This window comes from Engraulis encrasicolus, chromosome 5, assembly GCF_034702125.1.
Source record: "Engraulis encrasicolus isolate BLACKSEA-1 chromosome 5, IST_EnEncr_1.0, whole genome shotgun sequence".
In the NCBI taxonomy this organism is placed as follows: Eukaryota; Metazoa; Chordata; class Actinopteri; order Clupeiformes; family Engraulidae; genus Engraulis; species Engraulis encrasicolus.
Genome location: NC_085861.1, coordinates 6,900,386 through 6,920,033, shown reverse-complemented (window position 1 = coordinate 6,920,033; position 19,648 = coordinate 6,900,386). Strand labels below are relative to the sequence as shown.

Sequence of the window (19,648 nt, the reverse complement as noted above, 5' to 3'; positions counted from 1 at the left end):
CCCTTCACAGTCGTCTGTTTTTCTTTGAAAATGTGGGCTTTCAGTGCAACATTGAGGTGGCTGCAAAGGGTTTAGTCTACTACCTTCAACTGGCTTGTATACAAAGGAAATGACAAGGTCACCACCGGGTCAATGGTCACTTGTTTGGAGTGTTACATCGGGGTGGACTTTGTAATAAATAAATAAATAAATAAAAAAATTAAAACACACACAACGAACTATTTCCATAATTGTTTTATTTTGCCTACGGTCACAGTCCTTGTTTCAAATAGTTACAATTATGCAGCGAGTTTTGTGAGAAGAGAGTCGCGTGTACTACTCCCGTGCGCGCGGGAAGGTTTGGAGGGAGGAATCGGCTGGGCTGCCTCTCCTCGTCATAAATCAACAGCGTGAGGTGGGCAACTGACGGGGACGCTCGCTGCTCGGAAGGGGTCCTCATCATCATCGCACTCGGCTCCCCAGTTCCCGCCGCAACATCATTCCCATAAGGCGAAACATCTGGGAACTTTTGGACAACACCGATTTTGAGCAGGAGACAAACTATTTGAACACTTTTGAGGACTAGCAACGCCGTGCTTTTTTTTCTCCTTGGGACCATGGGGGCTAAACAGTACATTGCATTTTGGATGTTATTTTCTGTGTGGCAGAATATCTGCATTTGCGAGCCGCTGGATAAACAGGATATGCAAGGTAAATAGTTTAATGTTTTAAAGAATATGTGTTGTGAGCGCTATCCAAGAGACCTGTGATTTTTTTTACGCAGGTTGATGTGATTTTTCACAGCAATCCACAGGATAGCCTACCTGCCCACATCACCCATGACACGCATGAAATGAACTCTTAAGAAAAAGGTTTGGCTTAGAAAAAGTTGGCCTAATTGACGTACAGTATGGCACCGTTCTGGCATATGTATCATAGTGTGCTCCTCTGTTTGAAATAAGCATAAGTAGGCCTACTCTTTCTTTGATTTTGAGTCGATATGTCTGCAAAAGAAGCCTTTTATTTACTGTCTGGTTGCTGGGGAGACCGTTTTTTGCTTTCATGCGTAAAATGTGTCCAGTCTCTCCCTACATCCTTTTAAAAGCTTCAGAAGTTATGCAGTCTGTGCTGCCAACACATTTTGTTCAACAGCTGTATAACATCAGAGCTGTCACTATTGATGTAGGGGTTTCTTTCACTTAACTACGTAATACAATATTTTGACAAGGATATTGAACTTAAAATACTGCAGTTTCCTTATTAGATACTGTAGTTTTTCTTAAGGGATAGACTTGGATTTCAGTGTGTGTGTGTGTGTGTGTGTGTGTGTGTGTGTGTGTGTGTGTGTGTGTGTGTGTGTGAGAGAGAGAGAGAGAGAGAGAGAGAGAGAGAGAGAGAGAGAGAGATGGAGAGAGAGAGAGAGAGAGACAGAGAGAGAGAGATGGAGAGAGAGAGAAAGATAGAGAGAGGGAAAGAGAACGAGAGAAAGATAGAGAGAGAGAGAGAGAGAGAGAGAGAGAGAGAGAGAGAGAGAGAGAGAGAGAGAAGGGCGGAGGTAAAGGGCTGGTAGACCCACGCCTGGTCTCTGCTGGCTGTTGTGATGGACTTGACTTGGTGCTGCTGCAGTTGTCATGGTCTTGTGTCCAAATAATACTAACAGCTGATTTCAGACCACAGCTGATGGCAGCTGACAGATGCTAGTGTGGAGACTTATACTGTATGTCTTCCAGCTCTGGAATGATTTGGAAAGAGCACACACACACACACACACACACACACACACACACACACACACACACACACACACACACACACACACACACACACACACACAGGGCCGCTGACAGACTTTGCTGGGCCCTGGGCAAAGTCATCTGAGAGGGCCCCCCATCCAATACATACAATGCTTTGAGAACCCAATTCTGGTCCCCCATCTCCTTGGGCCCGGGACAACTGACCCCTTTGCGCCCCCTTGTCAACTTCCCCACACACACACACACACACACACACACACACACACACACACACACACACACACACACACACACACACAGGCACAGGCACAGGCACAGGCACATGCACACACACCATTGGTGAAAAACAAAGAACAATAATGTCATCTTATGTTAGTTGAATTGCCTACTTAATTAATGCATGTTTAATTGGAGGGAAGTCAATTTGGCTACTGAGACACACCCTCTTCTCTCTCAGCAGAGATACTGTATTTGCAAGTTTAGGGGCTATTCTTATCCAAATGTTCAACATTGTATGAATTGCTGCATTTTTCCTGAGCTAATGGCCAGCTCTGCCTATTCTACTCTTGAATTCTATGGACTTGAGCTTGATGTTTGTGTGCTAGAGTATTGGGAAGGCGATGAGCAGATCCATTGACAGCAATGTCAACTGTAGAGGTAATGGTTCTAAACGTTTAGCAGAATTTCCAATACCGTTGAAAGTAAATATGCATACTATAGATCTTAAATGTCTTAAAGGTAAATGCCCACAGATGCATGTCTATGCCTCACTCAGTTAGACCAGGAGTTACCAAGATTGCTTGATGACGTCACGTCACTGACGACAGAAGTGCATTTCAATATCATGCAAAAGCGCAATTCTAATGTCATTCTCTCATTTGCATTCGGGATGTTGAATGGGGAAGAGTCCCGCAAAAAGCCACAAGCCGGCCAAGGACGGGAGTTTGCATATTGGAAAGAACCTAAAGACACAAACCTAGCATGCATTCCAATATGCGACCTTGCGTCCTCCACTTGTGCTTGTGACCTCGTACCAGGAAGTAATATGTCATGATGACATCACTGACAACAGCATTATATTTCAATATCTCGCAAAAGCTCAATTGTAAAGTCATTTTCTCATTTGAAATTGGGATGGTGAATGAAGAATAGTCCCCAAAAAATTGTTTTGGCTTGGCTGACAGCTGGGAAACTCGATTGTTTTCTCCACAGAGGAGGGGCCAGGAGGCGGGGCGAGGCCACAAGCACAAGTGGTCGCATATTGGAATGCACACCTAGTATAAGGAGCTGAAATGATGATGAACGTACAGTAGGCAGGCCTACCCACAGCAACTCTGGGGCCAACTCATTATCTACACTCCCATCCTCTGCTTCTCCTCGTGGCCTTGTGCTTCGCTGGTGCTCGGCCGAAAACAATCTTTCCCCAATGTCCGGCACAACTTTTCATTCATCCCATTCATTTATCCCTACCATTCAATTGTGTTCCTTTGAATTGTGGTCTCATGTACTGGGAAGAGTATGGTGTGTTCGAGTAAATGTTTAACATTGTGCTTCGGGGATCTGATTGTATTGAGTTTGTTTTCATGTCTCACGCTACTGTGCATTTCCTGGAAAGAAATTTCCCTGTGGGGTGACAATAAAGCTGCTACCACTACTACTGTCATGGGTAAGCAGTTAGGGCGTCAGACTTGTAACCCAAAGGTTACCGGTTTGACTCCCAACCCGCCAGGTTGGTGGGGGGAGTAATTAAACAGTGCTCTCCCCCATCCTCCTCCATGACTGAGGTACCCTGAGCATGGTACCGTCCCGCCGCATTGCTCCCTTGGGGTGCCATTGGGGGCTGCCCCCTTGCACGGGTGAGGCATAAATGCAACTTCGTTGTGTGCAGTGTGCACTTGTGTGGTGAGGAGCGCTGTCTCACAATGACAACGGGAGTTGGAGTTTCCCAGGTGGGCTTTCTCTTTCACTGTTGCCATCCTCTGTCCGCTCTGCTCTGACTTGGCATTGCTTCCTCCTGGCCGGTTGCCACAGTGATCGAGAAGCAGAGAGGATGGTGGAGAAGTAGAGAGGATGGTGGAGAAGCAGAAAGGATGGTGGAGAAGCAGAGAGGATGGTGGAGAAGCAGAAAGGATGGTGGAGAAGCAGAGAGGATGAGGATGATGGAGAAGCAGAGAGGATGGTGGAGAAGTAGAGAGGATGGTGGAGAAGCAGAGAGGATGGTGGAGAAGTAGAGAGGATGGTGGAGAAGCAGAGAGGATGGTGGAGAAGCAGAGAGGATGGTGGAGAAGTAGAGAGGATGGTGGAGAAGAAGAGAGGGTGATGGAGGGGGAGAGAGGATGATGGAGAAGTAGAGAGGATGGTGGAGAAGCAGAGAGGATGGTGGAGAAGTAGAGAGGATGGTGGAGAAGCAGAGAGGATGGTGGAGAAGTAGAGAGGATGGTGGAGAAGCAGAAAGGATGGTGGAGAAGCAGAGAGGATGAGGATGATGGAGAAGCAGAGAGGATGGTGGAGAAGTAGAGAGGATGGAGGAGAAGTAGAGAGGATGGTGGAGAAGTAGAGAGGGTGATGGAGAAGCAGAGAGGATGGTGGAGAAGTAGAGAGGATGGTGGAGAAGCAGAGAGGATGAGGATGGTGGAGAAGCAGAGATGATGGTGGAAAAGCAGAGAGGATGGTGGAGAAGGAGAGAGGATGATGGAGAAGTAGAGAGGATGGTGGAGAAGGAGAGAGGATGGTGGAGAAGCAGAGAGGATGGTGGAGAAGCAGAGAGGATGGTGGAGAAGTAGAGAGGATGGTGGAGAAGCAGAAAGGATGGTGGAGAAGCAGAGAGGATGAGGATGATGGAGAAGCAGAGAGGATGGTGGAGAAGTAGAGAGGATGGTGGAGAAGCAGAGAGGATGATGGAGAAGCAGAGAGGATGGTGGAGAAGCAGAGATGATGGTGGAAAAGCAGAGAGGATGGTGGAGAAGGAGAGAGGATGATGGAGAAGTAGAGAGGATGGTGGAGAAGGAGAGAGGATGATGGAGAAGTAGAGAGGATGTGATGGAGAGGGTATTGGTTAGAGTTCCTGGAGCAATGTGGGGTTAGGTGCCTTGCTCAAGTGCATTTCAGCCATGGATGGAGATGTAGGGAGGGGTCAGGGGGGATTTGAACCAGCAACCCCCTGGTTGAAAGACCAACTCTCTAACCACTAGGCCATGGCTGCCCCACATCACTTTATCATCACTTTATTATTACTTCTTACTTGTTACATTGTTATTGTATTTGGTCCTCCTATTGTTTTTGGTCCAGTCCTGTGTACTGTATGTCCTTGTCTTTGTATGGGACAGAAGAGAAACGCAATTTCAATGTTCTTGTATGACCTGTGCTGTGCATATGAACAAACTGACAATGAAGTTGACTTGACTTGACTTGACTTGACTGTCTGCTCTTCTCTGCCTTGCACTGCCCTGCCCCTGACACATTCTGCCCCTGTTAAGCACCCAGTTAAGAATCGTTAAGTAGCATATTTAGGCGATAGTGTGAGCGCATATTCTCCACTTTTTGACATCTGATTTTTTGTCCCATTCCATCCTTGTCCTGACAAAATTAATTATATTTTTGCACATTTCCTTTTTATTTTTTATTTAGTTTTTATTTTCCCCTCCCTGACTTAACCTGTGTGTTATGTGTCTTAAATGTCCATGTGGGCGTTATTTGTATTTATGTAAGCTACTTGACACCTGAATTACCCCTCGGGGACAGGGCCGGATTAATGCACAGGCTAGATATGGCTGCAGCCTAGGGGCCCCACCTTCCAGGGGGCCCCCTGATTGGCCAAAAGTGAAAAATTGCAGAATTGTGACTAGATGCAATATTGAAAAATATAGTTTTTTATTCAATACAGTTGGTAGACATGTTATCCTCAATCTCTAGCTCGTAATTATGACACTATCTATGTACATTTGTGGTGAAATTTGCAACCACAGCAACCTGTAGCCTAGGGGCCCCAGGCCATCTTAATCCGGCCCTGCTCGGGGATCAATAAAGTTACTCTGCTCTATACTCAACAAGTGATCGACCTGATGACGATGACGGTATGTCCTTGTCTTTGTATGGGACAGAAGAGAAACGCAATTTCAATGTTCTTGTATGACCTGTGCTGTGCATATGAACAAACTGACAATGAAGTTGACTTGACTTGACTGTCTGCTCTGCCTTGCTCTGCTCTGCCTTGGCACTGCCCTGCCCCTGGCACATTCTGCCCCGACCCGTCCCCGTCCTGGCCCAGTGATCGACCTGATGGCGCTGTCGGACCTGAAGCAGACGGTGGCGGCGGTGGAGAAGGTGGCGGGGGCCATGAAGACCCAGAGTGACATCTACGTGGCGTCCACGCTGCGCATCCCCAACAAGCTGGGCGGAGTCCTGCTCGGCCTCTACAGCAAGCAGGACAACAAGAAGTTCATCGAGATCGCCATCATGGGCAAGATCAACAAAGGTGGGTGGGGTGAGGGGACTGGGGAATTAACTTAACCCTCCTGATATCCTCAGATTTAGGTTACATCCGTGATCCTTGGGGTCATTCTGACCCCAGCCACTTAAATGTCTACAAAATCAGTAGAAGCAAAAACTTTTGCACCGGTTTATGCCTCAAATATTTAATGTTGCTCTGTTAGGGACATAAAAAAAGCCCTTTAGATAAGCAAAAAGGGAAAGAAATCTGGTGCCACAAGGATGTCTATTTTCTGTCATTTATTTTTTAGTGCAGCATGTCGAAACGTTAGTCTCACTGCACTAAAAAATAAATTAGACATCCGTGTGGCACCAGATTTCCTTCCCTTTTTGCTTATGTTTTAGTCCTGCTCTGGTTGCACCGGATTGTTCATTTAGAAGCGCGGAGTGCGTATCTCCTTTCCCTTTAGATAAGTCCCACACACACAGCCCACACACCAAAAAACCTAATCCATGACTAGGCGAAAATGTGCAACAACTGCCCAAAAGTTGCCTTGAATTAGTTTTGGCCCTCGTCCACATCATACATATTGTTAGTTATCAGAGCCCTAAATAAAGCAAAATGTTCTGTTCTAAATAACTTATATTCATGTATTTTACATAATCTAGACAGATTGGAACATGTATTAGCAAAATATGGATGTTCCATTTATGTTTAATACACTTAAATAATTTGGGGTCAAATTGACCCCAAGGAACACAGATGTAACCAAAACGTGTACAGCACTTAGAGATTTTTTTTTCTTCCATTTTTGTGGAAATTTCACTTGTTTCACATTCATATATTCATATATTCATATATTCATATATTCATATATTTAGGAAAAGTCATCAAAGATGAAGCAAAAGAATTATGTACTTCATGTATTTTTCAGACGTTAAACATTGAATGGGGTCAAATAGACCCCAAGGATAACAGGAGGGTTAACCTGGTTTACTACTAAACCAGCCTCTTAGTATACCCCCTGGGGGTTTCATCTGCAAGGGGACCCATGTAGAGGAACTCAGGGAGCCATACAGTCTACAGACAGTCTTGGGCACACATGCACACACACATCTGTGTGTCATCATGTGATGTAAATTTTTTTCCTGCAGCGTTAGCCAGTGGGACAGGCTGCCATCTCTGATTGCACCTGTTTCAAATGTCCTGAAGCACACGCTGACCTACTGTCTATCCTAACCCTCGGATGCTGTAAATCCTAATGCTTCACAGTTAAAAAAAAAAATCAGCAATAACCTGTTAAGACACAGCCCCTGTTTTAAACTTGCTGTTACCAGAATGGCAATGACCAAGTTTGAATGTATTACTACTAGTTCATTACTATTTTTTTTAACATCTATTACAGTGTTCCACTGGTGGAACAGTGTGCATTATGGGTCTGCTTCAACACTTAGAGAGTACCCTGGGACCAAGTGCAATGTAGAAGATGTTAGATTGACTCTGTAGGTGTTGAATTAACACTGCTGGTTTTCCTTTTGGTGTCCCTCTGCCGTGTACACAGTCTTGGTGCGCTACGTCAGGCAGGACGGCAAACTTCACACCGTCAACCTGCAGAACGCCAACCTGGCGGACGGCCGCACCCACTCCATCATCCTGCGGGTGGGCGGCCTGCGACGCGAGAACCTGCACCTGGAGCTCTACGTGGACTGCAGGCTGGCCGACTCCGGGCAGCGCCTCCCCCAGCTGGTGCCCCTGCCCTCCAACCCCGAGCTCGTGGACATCCGCAACGGAGTCAAGGCCTACGCTCGAGTTCAGGTGAGGTACATGCTGTAGCACTCAGTATGTTTACATGAGACATTTAAATCCGATTTAACCCTGTGAAACCTGAACCATGAAAGCAATGAGAGAAAATTCTAATTTTTTGGAATTTGCTTCAATATTGGTCCCTTATAAGAAATGTAAAAAAAAAATCCAAATTTTGTTAAGGTCGCTGAGATATTTAATGCATCATATATGATGCATCAGGCTTTTAATGAATGAAAATTCCAATTTCATGACCATTGAAAAATGACTTTTAATGCATTTACAACTTTTTTTTAATTTAAAAAAGTTATCAGACAATTTAATTTGAGGATTATCTTTAAATATTTAGTGAGATCCTGCCATTTTTTTAAGCCTATCCTTGTTTTAGCAGGACCATATTTTACATTTCCCACAGCCTGGTTGGGTAATTTTTTAAAATCTATGTAAAAACATAGCTGATCGAATGCTCAACAACCTATTTATGAGTGTAATATAGATCATTATTCATTTTTGATGTGTAATTTGAATATATGGGTCCATTACTACAATTGGACCATTTCTCCATTCACTTCAATGCATTTTTTACGAGATCATAATTTCAACATTTTGCATTACATTTTCAAAATTGCAAGTAAAACCTGTTTCTTAAGGCAATATCTTTGTCTTGAGGTAAAACAACTTGTGTGTTTTGTTAAACGATCGTCGTGGTGTGCTTTGTAAGTTTCCCTATGGAGCAAATGCATTGATGGCTGACTTCCTGCCACCGCCGGATGGTGCTTATATGTCTCATCAGTTTTAGCACGATCTCTCTGCAACACGGTGTAAAAATATAAACTCTTCCTTGCTTAATTGCACAAAGCAAGTGTTCAAATTAAAGGATGTAGAGTTATATTTCGGAAATTTGTACACAAACCTTATGCAATTTGACGAAATCTCAGCGTCGGTCAGGGAAACCGCTTCTACCCCATTTTCCTGTTTTTCGCCGAGCTGTGGTCAACTTGTTGTCGACCGCTGCTCTCTTGTGGCGGTTTCCGTGTACTGCAGGACGTTTGGAAATGACACGCAGGATGTTTTTCAGATCGATTTTTTTTTTTGTGTCAGCGTGGAGAGGGCTTTGAATTTGATGAGACATATATGATGCATCCGGCGCGATAGGGTTAACTCACTTTAAATCTGATTAAAACTTAAGTCCGCTCTAAAAACATCATGGAAACACTTACCGAACCGGAATTAAGTTTATTCGGAATTAAACATAAGTCTGATTAAAGTGGGTGATTCCTCTTTTAAATCTGATTAAACACGTTCCTCTGTCATGTAACCTTTTTTTCAGAATTAATAATTCCGATCGTTCCACGCATGCTCGTTGGCCAACACGATGGCGCCAAGACCCCTTGCTCTTTGCCTCCATGAGAAAAAATGGCGGACTTCCTGTTGATTTCCTACATTAAAGTTTTGCTTAATTTAAAGTCCCTAAGCGACTATCAATGTTGTGGCTTCCATATATTGATGTAAAAGTGCCCCACGAAGTAATGAGGCACAACAAAGTTACTCCACATCACCCTTTGACCACTCGTTTTTCTAAGCTAAGTCCCAAGCTTTGAGTCCGACTGAGGGAAATATTTTCGGGCAGAAGATGAGCACCTGTCCCGGTAGTACACAGAGGCCCTGGAGGTTTGACTCCATGACCCCGAGTCTTATTTGGCTCACTCAGCACATGCGTCCTCAGTCCAATCGCAATGCTTTTTTTCCCTAGACGTTTATTCAGATTTAAGTGAAAGTGCCATGTATACACGTCGACTGTAAAACATTGCAAGCCAGTTAAAAATAAAAAAGTAAGTTGCCCTGCTGCCTTGAGTTTGTCAGTTAACTCAACTCTGGGATTGACTTAACTCGAGGCGAGTTTCTCAAGTTGAGTTAGCTTGCAAACTCAAGGCAACAAGGCAACTTACTTTTTTACGTTTCACTGGCTGCAATGTCTTACAGTGAGTCCAGCAATTCTGTGTTTAGATAATACTTAGGTCTTTCTTGTCCCTATTCTAATGCTTACACATGTTTTTGTAACGCTCATTCATGCAAATTCATTTGTGCAGAACACTGAAGATGGTGACAGGAGATAGTAGTGAAAGAGAAAGATTGTCGGTGGGGGGTGGGGGTGGGAGGGTGGGATGCATGAGCACTGTGCCTTAGCCTTTTGAGCAATGACCAAGGCCAACACTGGCTTTTGTGGGTGCACATGAAAATGTACGTAGTGTGTCCCAATACTTTCAAGAGCAAGGGGAAGGAAGTGCTTGAAATCCCTTCAAACTCTCCCTTGAATCGGAGTGAGGGTTGGATCCCCACTATGAACAGAGTGGAAGATGAAATGAAGTGAAGTGTGAGAGAGGAGAAATGGGACACAGTCATGGTGTTCTCTTAAAGGTGCACTGTGTAATGTTTTTAGTAGTTTCTTTCCAGAATTCATGCTACCTTTTCCCAAATGTTACCTTTTTCACAAATACTTACCACCATCAAATTCCAAGTATTCATTGTGACTGGCATTAGGCAGCACAGTTTCAATAAGCAACATAGTGGCAATATAGCCTGATTATCATCGACGTTCAAATCTCTTCGAGACTTGGTCTGACCAAGTACATAACAATTATCATTTCCCAAACGGCATGGTTGACCCGCCTCCCTTCGTTTGCTTATGGTTGTTTGCTTCCCGACAAAGTGAAAGGAGTTCCCGTATTTGCGGGAACTCAGAAAGTACTTGAATTGCTCTTGACCTGACTAGCTCGGCCTGGCTAGTTGCAGTACCTACTCTGGCCACCATCTTACACAGTGCACTCACATAGGAACTTATTGAGCACTGTTGCCAGGCAACAACATGATTGGCCTCTAATAGAAGTCTGATGGGACGGTCGTAAAACATTGTCTGCTCCTGATCCAAGTCCTCTAAAATGTCTTGCTATAAACCACATCTGTTCGGGGCACCATTATCTCGAAACATTTCTCGAATAGTTACCCAGTGTGTCATTAGATGATGACATTGGATCATAAAGACGAGAGCAGTAAAATGAGAAGGGGTTACTGAAATAATGGTGGACTGGTGAAGCCAAAGAATCTACAGTGTCAATCAAGTACTATCAGGGCTGTGTGAGGAGTATTCATCTGACGGGTACTCATATGGTTGCCTGGCTCTTGCCCGACCTGTAGTTTCGCGCGGCAACTTATAAGGTGGTTTGGTGGCAGACCACGTAAACCCCGTTGTGCAGATTGTAATGACCAAGTCTTACTCTGTTACTTAAGGTTTTTGGTAATGGCATAGCAATGTTGTTGAGTCTTTTCAACAATAAGTGAATGGGCCTGCAGGGCGGGCGAGCCCATCTGCACAGAGGCTACGATAGCCTGGAGGAAATGGTAAATGAAAGCTTACTAAAGAGCAGGGAGTTCTTGTTTTCTTTTCTACCCTCTTTGCGTAGATGTGCCCGCCAGCACCCACTTTCTTTTTTGGCTTTTAAGTCTTTATTTAAACGAGACAGTTTGAGAGTTTGACAGAAAATGAGTGGAAGAGAGAAATGGGGGAAGATCAGGAAACAACCGTGTCCCTGGTTGGTGTAACTGTACAGTGCCTTAGCAGTTTGAGCCACAGCCGAGGCCCAGGTTTACCATTTTCTGTTGCTTAAAGGGGTATGCCACTATTTTGGGGCTTAATACAGTTAAAATTGTTGGCTGGGGTTTATAAAGGTGATAACGTGTCTTATTTTTCATGTAAGCCGTTGTCTTGCTTTAAGACAAGTTAAAAGAGGGAGCATGTCGCTAAGCTAGTGAAAGTCAATGGATCCGTGTAGCATGCTACAATGCTACACGGATCCATTGACTTTCACTAGCTTAGCGACATATTCCCTCTTTTAACTTGTCTTAAAGCAAGACAACGGCTTGCATGAAAAATATGACACTTTACCGCCTTTATAAACCCTGGCCAACAATTTTAACAGTATTAAGCCCCAAAATAGTGGCATACCCCTTTAAGTGAACTTGGAACATCTCCCCTGATCATTTTATATCAGAGGAGTGAGAAACCTTTTGCATTCGAGGGGTCACTTCAAATTTCATAAAGTCCTCCAAGGGCCGCACTGTGAGCACAAAACAAGATTTCCCCCTGCACTTTAAGGCCTTTATGGAGGGCCATCTTTTGCAACAGACCGCAACTTCACTAGGTCCCCTTGAATTGCAAATGTTATTTCTAACATTCCTTTACAAAGCCTGTCCTTTCATGTGAAGCTGCATAACAGTAGAATGATGTTGGGGGCATGATAAGACGGCCACAAGGGCCGTAAACAGTCCTCGAAACAAAGGTTCCTCACCCGAGTTTTATATTAATCTACTGACCTATTTCAGGGTGGTGTGGACTCCTTGAAATTTGCACTTGGGGGCAGTGTGGCTCAGGCTGGAGCTCTGACTGACTGTCCTTTCCAGGGAGACTCGGGAACAGCCTACAACGCAGGTAATCACTTCATAATAGTAACTTAATGATTATAACTTCATAATAATCACTTCATAGATGTCTGGTGCTATTGTTCTAAGTGTCCTTAGTCAATCAAGCTGGTTTTGATTCTGAAAGGGGTTGTTGTGATTATCTTTCAAGGACTGGTTTAGTATTTGTAAGGAATATCAGCTCTCATTGCTGATTAGTTGAAGGTAAAGATTGTGCACATCCCAGGAAAAGGTGCGGGACAAAGGCGGACTGTAGTGTCGCAGAGAGAAGTCCGGTCACTTGAAATCCTTTTTGTTTGATGAAGACTGTTGAAGTCAAAACGTAATCCAGCCACTCATTGCTGATTACACTTACTTTATTCTCTCCGCAGTTAACGGAGAGATGAACTCCATACTTGGTGAGTGAACTGACTTTCTTTGTTGACATTATGCCCAATTTGTCATTGCCATCGTCAATACTTCACATCTCCTGTGTGTTATAGTGTCACACGCGAATCAATTGTAGACAATTACATGTGAATGCATCATTGGCTCAGTTTGTCCTGTAAATACACAATCTAGAAATCAACTCTCCTTAGTGTTGAATCACATGACACTATTTTTTGTGTGCTGCGTTCCATAGAGGACAGCCATGTTATGTTGATAGTTTATTGTTGAGTGTGTCCAGGGCTGGATTACTGCACAGGCTAGGTATGGCTGCAGCCAAGGGCCCCCACCTGGGAGGGGGCCTCTGATGGGCCAAAAGTGAAAAAAACTGCTGAATTACGAGAAGATGCGAAATTGAAAAACTCATCTGTCAAACGAATTTTGAATCTTGTTAATGCTCTCCACAGTTGGCTGACATGTTACCTCAATTCCTTAATTCATAGCTCGTAAATATGAATCAATGGCAATGGCAAGAACAGCGAAATAAGACAGGGTAATGGCAAATTTGTTGCAAAATTGTGGAAAAGTGTAGTGCACAGGCGCAATAGATGGTTAGAGCGCAATGGATGGTTAGAGCGCAATGGATGATCTTACTCACTTGTGTGATGCTGTGTTGATTTCAGGGGATCACACGAAGGCTCTGATAGGTCAGCTGATCATCTTCAACCAGATCTTGGGGGAACTCAGAGAGGACATCAGGGAACAGGTATGACTCTCTCTGCTGGGCTATAGCTTATGACGTGTGTGTGTGTGTGCGTGTGTGCGTGCGCGTGTGCGTTTGTGTGTGTGTGTGCGTGCGTACGTACGTGTGTACATGTGTGTGTGTGTGTGTGTGTGTGCGTGCGGATGCGTGTGTGCGTGCTTGCGTGCCTGTGTGTGTATATGTGTGTGTGTGTGTGCGTGCGCACGTGTGTGTCTGTGTGTGCGTGAGCCTGTGTGTATGTGTGCGTGTGCGTGTACATGACCTTAATATAAATAGTGACCAAATATTCTTTGTGGTTTCCTTTAGGTGAAAGAAATGTCTCTGATCAGAAACACTATTTTGGAGTGCCAAGTATGCGGTGAGTTGGCTACGCAATCTTGTATATTTGGCATTTTTTTTTAAATGCTGGCAATATATACTTGCCTGGTTAACACCAGACCTAATCACAAGTGAGATTAGGTCTGGGGAGTTGCCTATTGTAAATTCCGTATGGGGCCGGAATACTTGGCTATTATGACACACTGCCCTGCTCTCTGATTGGGCAGAGAAACTGTTAAGGTCGGAATGCTTGGCCATTATGACACAGATCCCATGATCTTGTACGTTATGAGTCATCCTCGCCATACTGTCTTTCAGATCGAAACGATTGTGTAGAACTAAAGGCAGTATGGGAGTTCCCAGGCTAAATATATACTGTCCCTTTCTTAAATAAATAAACTTGTAAACTTGAGTTACCAGAATGGCTACGATCATCTCGTAATGTATTACTAAAGACTCTGTGTGGTCATAATAGTTATGAACTATGGTAGTAGTTTTTCAATGAATAGGAAGGCATTCCACTGGCAGAGAGGTACCCCTTATAATCTAATCGCCTTCTTTGACTTTTCAAATAGTATAGTACAGGTAGATATTCAATTTATAGTAGTTATTCCATTTCTCAGCATGGCCTCGGCTGTGGTTCAAACGGCTAAGGCACTTTGCTATTAGTTTGTGGAGTATGGCGTGCTCTTATCCAGATAGTTTGTTGGCTTCTTGGGTTTGGGTGCTCTTTAGTCCAAGGTATAGTACTTCCAGGATCAAAAAATGAGAATAAATTCTCTGACTAAGGCACTCCAAATTAAAATATCTTTATTAATATGACAGGTCCTACATAGACATATTAAAAACAAGGCGTGGGCCTTTTAATTTGGAGCACTGTGCTACTACTCTGGTTTGATTCCGGCCTTAGGTCATTTCCTGATCTCTCTCTCCCACTCATTTCCTGTCCCACTCTTCGCTGTGCTGCTGTCCAAATAAAAAGGAACACTCCAGCCCCTCCAAATGCAATGAAAAGTGCCAGCTATGTGTTATTGGCCTGTGTGTTATTGGCCTGTGTGTTAATGGCGTTAATGGTGTTTTGTTTATTTAACCTTTACTCAGCGAGGATTGTGCCATTTAGACTAAATTGAAAGACAAAATTGGAGCCAACCAAAAGTTCCAGACTCAGACAGACACATTAACACATAAACATAATAAGGGAAATAAACATTAACACATTATAACAAAAAATAAACTTACATAAAATACTGTGGAAGCTAAAAGTCATGTGGAGTAACTCTAAAAGCAATGACAACTCTGTCTGCAGGTTTCCACGAGGTTCCTGCTCCTGTGGCTTCACGGTCACGTTGCTCCCCCAGCCCCTGCTTCAAGGGCGTACCCTGCATGGAGATTGTGGAGTTCCCTGGATACCGCTGCGGACCCTGCCCCGACGGAACCAGGGGCAACGGAACACACTGCCAGGACATCGATGAGGTCAGTCAGGGTCAGGGGGTCTGTCCCGCAGGAAATTATTTCTAATGTTGTAGTGATTCTTTGTGTGCTTTTATGGTGTAATGTTTCTTATTTATTTTTTAGCTTTTATTTATTATGCATTCATCTTGTCTTGCTGTTCTGTGTTGTGTGGATGGCTAGGTGGCATTCTCACTCTCACACTCACACACTAAGGCGGCCACCATGATAACAAACACCTACCACCTTGACTACGCCCACTCGAAAAGATCAAGATTTTGTATCGTGAATCTGTTATATTACCGCACATTAGCTGAATCAGTGTTTCTGTACACATAGTATTTTGTGTTTTGTAGAGTATGATCATGCAGATTCGCGCTTGCTGTTTCTGGCTTTTTCACCACACCTGTCTTGAAAGAGTTTGATTCATTAATGTCTCCAAACATAAACGTCCCCTTTCTCTCAGCTCTCTCTCCCCCTATCGCTGTCTATGTGTTCCCTGGCATTTGTGTACTCTGTGTTTTCCCCCTTTTTAGTAGAAAAGCCACACTCTCAGGTGTAATTCTTGTAGTTTTAATCTGCTGGGTTAGCATGACAGACAGACGTTTCGGCCTGAGCCTTCTTCAACGTGCGGCTCCGCTTTTCTATTAAATATGAACCTTGCCGTTTGCTCGCACCTGAACGAACACCTTGTAAAAAAAAAAAACAGTTGGGAGTTCAGTGCACTTTCTGAAAAAAAACCTCTTTGTTTTCCCCTACATATTGAATATTACTGATTGTGTATAAGTTGCTTTGATTAATGTAATGTAATGTAATGTAATATAATGTAGTGTATAGTAATGTCTCCCTATCTCCATCTGTGTGATGTCCTCAGTGCTTCCTAGCTCAGCCCTGCTACTCCAGGGGGGGCTGTGTCAACACGGCCAAGGGATTCGCCTGTGAACCCTGCCCTCCAGGCCTCTGGGGGCCGCCACTGACTGGGGTCGGCGTGGAGTTTGCCAAGAGTCACAAACAGGTTCTGGCTCTCATTTACATTTTACACATTGATTGAATGGTCAAGGAATGGCTGACACATGACAGGAGAATCTTATTGAGTGGAGTCCAATATGCGGACTTCCCTCCTCCCTTGCTCACTTGCCTGCTTGTGATCTCATGATGATGTCACTGACAACGGAAAATGAATTCAATATCTTGCAAAAGCGCAATTGTAAAGTCATTTTCTCATTTGCAAACTGGATGATGAATAAAGAATAGTCCCCCCAAAATTATTTTGGCTAGGCTGACAGCTGGGAAACTTTATTGTTTTCTCCACGGAGGAGGGGCCAGGAGGCGGGGCGAGGCCACAAGCACAAGTGGAGGAAGCAAGGTCGCATATTGGGATGCACCCATTAACTCTGTCAGTGAGGTTATGTTTGAGGCATGTTTGCTTATTGGTTGGTTTGTTGGTGTGTAAAATCACAAAATCAAAATGACAATATGTTGGTTTATATCTGATTATGCAGATTTTTTGTGCTGTTCTGTTTCTGTAATTAACTAACCAGTTAACTTAGCAGGTTGCCAATGGGAAATAGCATTACAACCAAGTTAGTTTTAGTTAGCAACGATGCTGTGGAGAAACGCTCCCCAGACCTGGCTTGGCATAGGGCTGCACTCTGTGAGGGATGATGAGAATTTTAATATTTTTGATTGATTCATTGAACAAGAAATTGATACATATATGAGAAGAGAATCTAATTATCTTTTTGTATTGCCTTGTGTGACGGACTTGCCTCGTCAATGTCATGTACACTGGATTTTGCCATTAAGCCATTTATTTGACTGTTTTTTTTTCTAATATTCCTCACGCCTCTTCTTCCACAGGAATGCATGGACATTGACGAGTGTGTGGAAGTCAGCAATGCCTGCACCCCCAACTCTTTTTGCACAAATACTATTGTAAGTCTACAAATAAACCCAGTGGTCATCACAGTCTTATATCACACATGCACATGCACACGTTAACTAAACCCGGTGGTCATCACAGCCTCACACATGCACACGTTAACTTCAGTCTAAATGTGATGTGATGTTAACCATGGTGTTTACCTGAACTGAAATGTTTCATTGTTTCTGTTTGTGTCTGTCCGTCTGACTGTCTGTCTGCCCACCCATCTGTCTCTCTGCTTTGCCCACCCATCTATCTGTCTGCCTTGCCCATCTGTCTGTCTGCCCACCCATCTGTCTGTCTTTCCCACCCATCTGTCTGTCTGCCTTGCCCACCCATCTGTCTGTCTGCCTTGCCCATCTGTCTGTCTGTCTGCCTGTCTGTCTATCTGTCTGCCTGTCTGTCTATCTGTCTGTATATCTGTCTGCCTGTCTGTCTATCTGTCTGTCTGTCTGCCTTGCCCACCCGTCTGTCTGTCTATCTGTCTGTCTCCTCCTCTCTCTCTCTCCCCTCGTTATGGTGGTGCGACAGGGTTCCTACCTATGTGGAGGTTGTAAGGTTGGCTACATGGGCAACCAGACAGCAGGCTGCCACCCGCGGAGGACCTGCGCCTCTCTGGACTTCAACCCCTGTGACAGCAATGCCCACTGCATCATCGAGAGGAACGGAGACGTATCCTGTGCAGTAAGACCCATCTCTCTCTCTCCGCTTGCCTAGATTCACATTTCCTGTCCCACTCTTCGCTTACTGTCCTATTAAAAGAGGGGTATTATGCCACGAAGGCATTTCAGTAGCAAACCAGGTTAAGGGAACTCCTTTGCACAGAGCAACCTTATTGTCCTCAACATTGTAATAGCCAAATCTTACTGTAATCGGTTGTCGGTTATGGGTTATTGGAAGACACTCGATAATGTCATATAGGGATGTAAATAAAATCGAAATGTATCGATGAATCGGAAGTATCGACCGGCGATTTAATCGAATCGCATCGTATCGTGGGGCATTCTTGAGAATCGTAAAGAATCGAATCGCTGGCCCCTGTGCAATGCCCTAGCTCCATAACACAATAGTAGTGGAAAAGTAATTGGAAAAAATCAGGTTGAGGTGTATTGCTATGAAGGCATTTGTGGCACTTGTTTATCAACCAGTCATCAAGTTATCTAATTGTTACATTGTTCTTGTAGGAAAGCCTTAGTTTTTAGCTCAGTAGTTATCACTGAAAACTGAATATAGTAACTGCTGTGTGTGTGTGTGTGTGTGTGTGTGTGTGTGTGTGTGTGTGTGTGTGTGTGTGTGTGTGTGTGTGTGTGTGTGTGTGTGTGTGTGTGTGTGTGTGTGTGTGTGTGTGTGTGTGTGTGTGTGTGTAGTGCAATGTGGGCTGGGCAGGTAATGGCAACACCTGTGGCAAGGACACGGATATCGACGGCTACCCCGACCGCTCACTGCCCTGCATGGACAACAACAAACACTGCAAACAGGTCAGATACTCACACACTCACACACTCACACACTCACATACTCACATCCTCACACACTCACACACTCACAGACTCACACACTCACACACTCACATACTTACACACACTCACACTCACACACTCACATACTTACACACACTCACATACTCACATACAACAAGCACTGCAAACAGGTCAGATACTCACACACTCATACACTCACACATTCACACACTGTACTCATATACTCACATACTCACATGCTCACATACTCACACACGCACACACTCACATACTGTACTCACATACTCACACATTCACATACTCACACACTCACATACTCACATACTCACACACTCACACACTCACATACTCACACTCTCACACACTCACTCTCACATACTCACACACTCACACACTCACACACTCACATACTCACATACTCACATACTCACACCCAAGCACTGCAAACAGGTCAGCAGTAATATACACAAATATACAACTACAAGCACTGCAAACAGGTCAGATACTCACACACTCACACACTCACATACTCACACTGTAGCTCCCTCAGTAACACGCAGAGACGCAGTTTTCTTTTAAATTACAGGGTGGTCTTTATTCCGCATCATCCCGTGAAAACTGACAATGACAAACAGAAATTAAACTGACGTGGGTCATATGAAACAAACAATATTGTCAATATGAAAGATAGGTAGTTAACTGCACAACATTGATAGACATAAGCTTACCTCGCTGGCAGCTTGTTACCACAAGGAGCTAACTTCTTTACACTCAGAGTGCTCGTCTTTCTTCAGAGCATTTCTTCAAGAACAATAGTCAATCTTTTAGTCCCATACACAGCGTTACTGTCCTTTGTTACATTCTTCTCTCAATGTCCCAAAAATGCATCCCAAAACAAAAAATAAA

At 44.1% G+C, this 19,648-nt stretch overlaps 1 protein-coding gene across 2 annotated transcripts in view; it reads left to right on the top strand.

Annotated features, from left to right (window-relative positions):
• Window positions 1-200: 200 nt before the first annotated feature.
• thbs3a (thrombospondin 3a) overlaps window positions 201-19,648 on the top strand; it is a 46,204-nt gene continuing 26,756 nt past the window's right edge. Inside the window, exons 1-12 of one of the 2 annotated variants that reach the window (XM_063198592.1) lie at window positions 201-690; window positions 6,001-6,207; window positions 7,724-7,977; window positions 12,346-12,451; window positions 12,813-12,839; window positions 13,491-13,573; window positions 13,877-13,928; window positions 15,195-15,361; window positions 16,212-16,352; window positions 17,198-17,272; window positions 17,793-17,945; window positions 18,629-18,739. In XM_063198592.1, the coding sequence (XP_063054662.1) occupies window positions 597-690; window positions 6,001-6,207; window positions 7,724-7,977; window positions 12,346-12,451; window positions 12,813-12,839; window positions 13,491-13,573; window positions 13,877-13,928; window positions 15,195-15,361; window positions 16,212-16,352; window positions 17,198-17,272; window positions 17,793-17,945; window positions 18,629-18,739 (1,470 nt within the window). In that variant the 5' untranslated portion in view covers window positions 201-596. The remainder of the gene's footprint in view (window positions 691-6,000; window positions 6,208-7,723; window positions 7,978-12,345; window positions 12,452-12,812; window positions 12,840-13,490; window positions 13,574-13,876; window positions 13,929-15,194; window positions 15,362-16,211; window positions 16,353-17,197; window positions 17,273-17,792; window positions 17,946-18,628; window positions 18,740-19,648) is intronic. The other variant, XM_063198593.1, reaches the window with a different exon arrangement.